Source organism: Oncorhynchus mykiss, chromosome 23 (genome assembly GCF_057628025.1).
Source record: "Oncorhynchus mykiss isolate SJ-2025 chromosome 23, ASM5762802v1, whole genome shotgun sequence".
NCBI classification, from domain to species: Eukaryota; Metazoa; Chordata; class Actinopteri; order Salmoniformes; family Salmonidae; genus Oncorhynchus; species Oncorhynchus mykiss.
Genome location: NC_143044.1, coordinates 30,700,062 through 30,708,249, shown reverse-complemented (window position 1 = coordinate 30,708,249; position 8,188 = coordinate 30,700,062). Strand labels below are relative to the sequence as shown.

General features: G+C 46.0%; 1 protein-coding gene across 1 annotated transcript; it reads left to right on the top strand.

The window, feature by feature from the left end:
* The first annotated feature begins 307 nt into the window (after positions 1-307).
* On the top strand, positions 308-7,681 carry trim8b (tripartite motif containing 8b). The gene is made up of 5 exons (XM_021581011.3): positions 308-3,106; positions 4,538-4,633; positions 4,772-5,037; positions 5,253-5,368; positions 5,498-7,681. Exons 1-5 carry the CDS (start codon positions 2,504-2,506, stop codon positions 6,160-6,162), a joined length of 1,746 nt encoding a protein of 581 aa, XP_021436686.1. The 5' UTR covers positions 308-2,503; the 3' UTR covers positions 6,163-7,681.
* The last annotated feature ends 507 nt before the right edge of the window (positions 7,682-8,188 follow it).

The following is an 8,188-nucleotide window of genomic DNA, read 5'->3' as shown; positions in this document are numbered from 1 at the left end:
CTGCAGTAGATATCTCAGATAGGGGGGAGTGAGGCCTAAGGCCACCACCTGTAATAACATCTGCTAAATATGTGTATGCGACATATACCATTTTATTTGGCTATTTTTTAAATGATTTTATCTTTGAATCGTGTCAAAAAATGTATCTCCTTTTAAAGATTTACGTGGAGAGAAACATTTGAGTATAAACATGTTTTTTCCTATACTTGTGAAAAATAAAAACGTATCGTAATTTCTTAATAGATATTTGAATATGCTCCTCTCCAGTTCTTGCACATCAACGCCTTCCTTTAAAAACGTGACACGCATAGGTTGTGTGACAGGTCACGTGATGGTAGAGGAGCAACGGGACCAGCCGGAAGGAGGGGTGAGCCGATGTTTAACCCGATTGAACGACTAGTCTATCTAGCTAGCATTCCTCCTTGCCCCTACGCTCAGTTAGAAAGAGGGAGAGAGAGATTTAAAAACGAGGGTCGCAAATTAGAATTCAGAGACGGATTGGATTTGGATGATCAAGGTAACTCGGCTATTAACAACGGGACAGAAGGACTCGAAAAATGGCCACATATACACCGCTGAACCCGAAAGAACTGGCGAGGCGTGTTTGAACGCGACGGAATCTTTTTGTTTCGGTGTGATTTGCAAACCAAACGAGTTTTGGGAATAACCGAGGCCCTATATCCTCGGTGGATTCTTTCTTTTTCTTTTTTTGATGAGGAGCGCAAGATTGATGACCGCTACCTTTAACAAGGCCAGAATAGCGACATCCCCTTTAAATTAAGATTAGACTGGTGCATTTATATGTAATAATATGTAAAACCGTGGTAGTCGTAAATATTCTAAGGTAGTCTTATTTGTTTGTGCAGCGACAGAAAATGGTGAGATGACTTCTCAGAATTAAAACGATTTCATTAAGCTTACGAAGTCAGTGGAGTGAAATGGTTTTAGCTGAACGTGAGCTGATAATAGTTATGATCCGTCCCTGATAAACCAAAGGAATGAAGCCAGGACACATCTTTGGGCCTGGATACGTTTTGATCGGTCTGTGTGTATGATCCGAAGGCTCGCTACAGAAGCCAACATTCCAGTGGATTCTAAAAACCCTGGCCTTTGTTTTGTGCTTATGAACTGAAGTCGGTTAAACCATAAACTATGCAGTAAATCGCCTTCTAACGAAGTATTGTTGGACCTTTTTACTAATTAAGTCTTTATTAGGCCCAAGTAGCCGAGAAGAGTATTTGGTGAGAAAAGTCTAGGCCTTGTGTACAGATATGCGAGTGTTGCCTGTGGAAGCTTTATAGCTGACGACGTTACACATCAAACAAATAGGCTGTAGTTATGTCGCTATTGTGAGGATCAAAGTCCGTCGCAACGTGGTGCAATGTTTATTGAAGGGCTAAGGACACTTGTCACATGTATCTGATTTGCAATCCTTGTATTTTTGTTTAATCCTTGTACCAAAAAGATGTCACGAGCGTAGTCGTATTAATTGTGAACGTACCCAGAATAGTCGGTGTATTACTGGAAGAGGATAAAATAACAATTAATGTGCCCTTTGGAACATCGCCGTTGTATCAACCTTGGGCAAGCTTCATCGATTTACAGATAGCTTTATTCAGGGTGACGGTATCGGAATAATTTCGGCAACGCAATCTTTTACTTATGTTCATTTCTGGACCTCAATCGATTGAGAAACAAACATAAGCGGACGAGGAAGTCAAGGCTAGCTTGTCAAGCTAAAGTGAAGGGCTACGCAGACTGAGAGGAAAAGGTGAGCGTCCGCCTTTCATCAGCTGTATAGAAATAAATTCGGCTCGGCGGTGATGTAACCGTACAAACGACCCTAATTTAGACCGATTCAATTTAATGTCTGAACCGTGTTGCTTGGTAGATCTCTGTGCCTTTATTGCTATCATACCGTAGCTGGAAATATGAACAATTTTTAGGTGCGATAACTAGGCCTAGGCTATACTACGCACAAAGTGAACCATTCGTCAGCCGTTACAGTAGCCGGTTATTGCCTAACCGTGTGATTTCAGAGAAACGAAGGCCTTGCTAACCCTTTACGGTAATTTGCATAACGTCAGCCCAGACCGTGTGTCGTAATCACCGGGGTGTTTTCATCGTTTCCCTGAGGCCTTTCCTGGTGGCTGTGGAATCTGCCTAGGTTTACCTGCTCTGCACAAACAGGATGTGCACTGCTGCCTGGATTTAAAGCAATAGTTGAGAGCTGAGGACATTCATTCACCAGTCGGTTGGACTAAACTGGTTGAAAGTGCTAGTGATAATAATAACACTTTATTGCTGAGTTTTTTTGCACAATAGACAAATATCACTAAAGGACTAGTAACATATTGGACTTAGGTCTTCCCTCAGTCCTCAAGACATTTGATCTATAGTCAGGGGCTTAGTTCATGGCTACAAATCCATAGTCAATCCATAGGATTGTTATTTTTTTTCATGTGAGAAGGTCTTCGTCGCGTGTCTGTCCGCCGCTCCCAAAATGGCCTCCAACATGGCGACCTCCGATCTGTCCGAGACATGGAGGAACTGTTTCGAAGAGGAGCTGATCTGCCCCATCTGCCTGCACGTCTTCTCCGAACCTATCCAGCTGCCCTGCAAGCACAACTTCTGCCGGGGCTGCATCTCCGAAGCCTGGGCTAAAGACTCCTCCCTGGTCCGCTGCCCTGAGTGCAACCACGCCTACAGTCAGAAGCCTGCTCTGGAGAAGAACCACAAGCTGTCCAACATCGTGGACAAGTTCAACGCTTTGTCTGTAGAGAAGGCCGCCTCGCCGGTGCTGCAGTGTATTCTGTGCCGCCGTGGCCCCCCACTCCCGGCTGTCAAGGTTTGCCTGCGCTGTAGCGCCCCCTGTTGCCAGAGCCATGTCCAGACACACCTGCAGCAGCCCTGCTCCGCCCTGGGACACCTGCTGGTGGAGGCTGAGGCAGTCAAGGCCTGGACGTGTCCTCAGCACGACGAGTACAGACTGTACCACTGTGAGGCAGAACAGACAGCCGTGTGTCAATACTGCTGCTTCACACGATGCCACCCCAGTCACGGACACGGAGTCACTGACGTGGAGCTACGCCGCAACGATATACGGGTAAGATTAAAATCTGTCTTTTACACACACTCCTTTGATTTAAGAACAAAGTGGCTCAAATTGGGGATAAGTGTGTGTGTCGGACTGTCAGTCCTCGAGTGTATGCATTTTTCCAATTGTGATCCAATCCAACCCCCATTCTCATCTGTTGAGAGTGACAAACAATGAGGGGTCTAAGCCAGCCTTATCTCCCCAGCACAGGTGCATCCTCGCCTGGGACCGCCAGCCGGGAGAAGGGGGGGTTGTATGGAGGGGGAGGAATGAAGTGCAATTCTTCTGTGGTAGAAGAGGAGGAATGGTTGTTTATGGTTTCCTTTTTGTTTTCTTGTGATGCTCTTATTTCCTGGGTTCTAGAAGGGAAAGTTGTGGTTGGTTTAAAAATGACCAACTATCCCCAGGTTGGGGATATGAGGGGCTAGTCAGTCATACAGGCTTTCCTCCTGACTCATATTGGTGACTACTTCTGGCCTCTGACTCTGTTTTATGGCTCTGTTAATACTCTGTGTGCATTAGCTTGTTAGTAGCCTACTCTCTGTCTGTGTTTTTGTGGGGGGGGGGGATCAACCACATTGGAATGGTTAGGAAGGTTCTTGTATAATGAACTACAGTGTGAATTCCTGTCCTCTGATTTTTCGCTGTGACTACCATCTCCATTTTTGTAATGAGTGACTCTGGGAGCCTGAAGTTAATGTACTGTGACAGTGTTACTGCTTAAGTGCATCTTGTGTTGGTGGCAGAGGGGGTAGAGATGCTCCCCATGACCTCTCCACCATGGTCCCCAGCTCCACCCCACCTCCTCAGGGCATGACTGACCTACCTCCCCATATCACTCTTTTCCACTGGGGGTCCTGGTGGAAAATGTTAGATATGCCATTTCTATCCATCAGTCACCCCCCAGTACCCCTTAAAGGTACTGAACATCCCCCATCATCCCTGCCCCAGGATTCTGCTCTGAGCCTGAATCTATCAGCATTCAGGTGACAGACCACTACTACCGTGGGCATGCAGGAAGATAGTATAAGAGCAGTGTCCTGCCCTACTTATAATCTTTGCCCCCAGGAAGTGTAATTGTGGCGTGGCACTCTGGCCAAACCAATCTGGGCATGTGTGTTGTAGCCGTGCCAACACCAGCCCAGAATAACTAGTGTTTTGACAACAGTACCATGAGTGGGCCTAGTGTATGTGGTGTTCTGAGAAAGGAGGAGAGAAGAGTATCTCTCTCGCTCATTCCTCATTCACCAGAAATAGCGATTGGTTGCCATGACAGCTCCCTCCCTCAGATAACTGTTTGTTAGATGGAGACTAAATTGGCTGCCTCAGCCACCTAGAGGCCTGATGGCGTTTCTCTTCTCATATGATTTTATTTGTTCAGCTATGTATGAGGAGTTATCGAACCCAACTATTAATGACATTACCATTTCTCTCTCTCAGCAAAATCTATTGCGGCAGCAGGAGAGGGTGGAGGAGAGAGTTCAGGACATCGATGAGCAGCTCTGTAAACTCGACTCTGACAAGTGTGTGGTGGAGGTATGTCTGATTTCTCTCACAAACACTCTTTCTTTCGCACACCTCAGCCAGTGAGCACAGGCTGCACACACCCATGCACATGCATGTATACCGTGTGTGTGTGTGTGTGTATAACGGTGTGTGTGTTCTCTCCTACAGGATAGAGTGTGTGAGCTAAAAGAGGAGGTGCGTGTGCAGTACCAGCGGATGCAGCACTTCTTGGAAGAAGACCTGTCCCGAACACTGGAGGTTCTAGAGCGGGCGCGTTCTAGGTTCTGCCAGGAGAACGCGGGCCAGGTTCTAGCTCTGGGAGAACAGAGACACGAGGCCCAGAAGCTGCTCAGCTCGGTCCACACAGCCTTCGGCAAGGCTGAGGAGCTGGGCTTCATGAAGAATACTAAACCTGTCAAGATCCTCATGGAGAGGTGAGAGATGGCTTATTGCACACATTACAACTGTAGTCATGTTACAATTGTCATGATATACATTACTATTTTATTTATTTAGAACAGAATTCCAAACTCCTTACATGTCTGATCCTGTCATAAAAAGATATGTAACAGGGAGACAGAACCGGAACTATATTTTTAATGGAGCGCTAATATATCAGGCTTGTTGCATACATATTTGTGTGTTGCAGGTCTCAAGCGTGCGTGGGAAGTGCACTCCCTCCCTACAAGGTGGGCAGTCTCAACTCTAAGCTGTTCCTGTCAGAACTCTCCAAGAGGGAGAAGAGCCTACGGAAAACACTGGAAGGTAGGATCAAGAGAATCATCTTTACAGAATCTTCACACCTGTATCTGATTGTTTGTTGGTAGATCAAGGGAATTCATATTTAGCTTTGTAAGTCTGATCCCCCTCTTTCTCTACCTCTCCCCCCTCCAGCCCCTCTAGCCCCTCCCTCCTCGTTCCTCCAGTCCGTCCAGGCGTATCCCAGTGGCCTTGGCTCCGGGGCAGAGAAACGCAAACACTCCTCTGCGTTCCCAGAAAGCAACGGAAGCACCGGGAAAACGTCTGCTTCCGGGTTCAAGGACTCCTCATCCAAGCAGCCCTACCTAGGCCCAAACTCTGCCCCCGGGGAGGGCCAATCCTCCAATCAGCAGCCTCTGGTTCCCTGTGGCTCCTCCCACATGAATGAAAATGGCGGAACAGGAAGTGGAAGTGGCTCTCTAACAAATCACCATTCAGGGTCTGTGTTCGGTCCCTCCCACTTCCCCCCTGCTGGCGGTAGCTCCTCCCATACTTCTCAGCAGGCAGTGCTCCCCCAGTATGGCGGGCGTAAGATCCTGGTGTGTACCATGGATAATTGCTACTGCTCTGGGGTACCCTCTGTGTCGGGCCACCGCGGCCACCCTCCCTACCCACGTTCAGGCTCCTTTCCCTGGGTAAGCACCCAGGACTACCCCCCTCCCCCTGGCCTGGCCTCTGGAGCGCCAGCCATGCAAGGGCTGGCTGTCAGAGACTGGATAGATGCACAGCAGACGCACAGACACACAGACTTCTATGGCCTGTATGGGCAGCCCTCCACCAAGCACTATGTCACCAGTTAACACGCATACATGCATTTATCTATACACACACATACTTCTACAGGCAAACAGCTCTCTACTAAGCACTACGCTACTAGTTAAATAAACGCATGTCTACATATGTAGACAAACACAGAACCTACATACATACAGGTACACACAGACATTCACTTCTACATGTTATACGGACAGTCCTCTGCTAAGCACCATGTTACGACTCGTATAGATGCACTTACAAGCACTCTCGGGGGCAGGGTTGACATGTGTTCGTTTTCTCTGTCAGACACACAGTGTACTGTATGATGATATACGTGTCTTTGTGCAAAAACTGTTGACGCTGAAGCACTTCGGCTCGACTGAAATGTTTTAGCGACATCTCCTTCCCCGTTGTAGTGAGATCGATAGCCTTATGTTATAATTATTTTCCATGTTTATTGAACATGGTCTGATAACTGTAAAGAGAACAATGGTTTATTACTGTTACAGCTCTGGTTTTGTCTCCTCTCCTTGCTGAGTTCAGGGATGTACTGTGCAGCTTGAACACACTCGCTCTTCCAAGTTCTCTTCTGTGTGTGGACTGGGACCCCCTCCCATGCACTTTGGGGGGGGATGGGGGTGTGTTGGGATTTCTCTCTGTGTAGAAGTTGCTCTGTAGACAGGTCTAGGATTAGCTACCCTCCCTGTAGACACAGGTCCAAGATCAGCTGACCTGTACCCCAGTCCTAACCTTAAACATCAGTGGGTCAAATGGCAGAACCTGTCCCTAGATCAGGGTTTTGGGGCAACTGTAAACCTACTTCATTATGGACCTTCTTTGTTCCCATTTATCCAAATCCCATCAGAGAGGGGATCCGACCCCCTTCCGTTGTGCTGCCAGGCTTCCCATCGGATTGAATTCTTCCATCTGAGAGATCCTTTTTTTTTTTTTAGTTTTATTAATATTCAGATCATGACATGAGTGATTCCCATATGGCATATGAGTAATCATACCATATCAGCAGGTATCATGTTTGTCTTGAAGACAATTGGACTCGTAGACAGGATGGTGGCTCGGCGAGCAACTACATGTCCTGGACTGTACTGGACAGACCAAACAAATCAACTCAAGCATCTGGGAGTGTGACGGTAACTATGCGTTAATAATGTACTTCCTGCAGGGTGACGTCACTTCCTTTTAACAAGCACACGCTCTCGGCTTCCTGTTTGCAGCTGTAAGCATGCGGGGAAGAGTTTTATAAAGCACTCTGGAATAAAAAAAAAAATAAAAAACAAGAAGTGAAAAATAAAAAAGATGAGTGGAAGTAATGGTTGAGGTTTTTTTTTCATGAACTTTTTCTATGAGAAACTGGACTGTTTGACTTAAGCATTGGTTTTAAAAAATGCTGGAAAGGAACTGTTACAAGAACAGTCAACCAATAGAAGAAAAAAATGGGAAACTTTTTTTTTGTAAATATTTTGAAATGAAAAATAAAGGACGTCAATTGAGGGTTCCAAATAAATCAAGGCATTTAAGATACTTCCCTCCATTTCTTGATCACAACTCAAGTCTCTTCCTCTTTTCTCTTGTCAGCCTTTATTTTTAGATCTGTGAAGTAAATAGTTTTACTTACTGATACTGAACTACACTTCTACGTGAATGTGGATGCTACCATGATGGTGGATAATCCTGGCTGAACCGTGAATCATGAGTGAGAAAGTTAGACGCACAAATATCATACCCCCAAGACATAACCTCCCACCACTACAATAACAGGTGGTGAGCATTTTGTTTTTGGGGGGGGTTATGATATTTGTGTGTCTAACTTTCTCACTCATTCACGGTTCATTCAGGATTAACCATCATGGTAGCATCCACATTTATGTAGCAGTGTTTAAACATATTCTTATTTACATTAAGTGACCCCTACATGATTTACCGTTCATTTCTTTTGGGCACTAAATAATCTGAAACCACCAAAACACACAGCAAATGCATCCAACAAATGTGCAGTCACAAGCTTGATCATTGTGTGCTATGAATATGGGACCAAATACCTAACTTTTCACT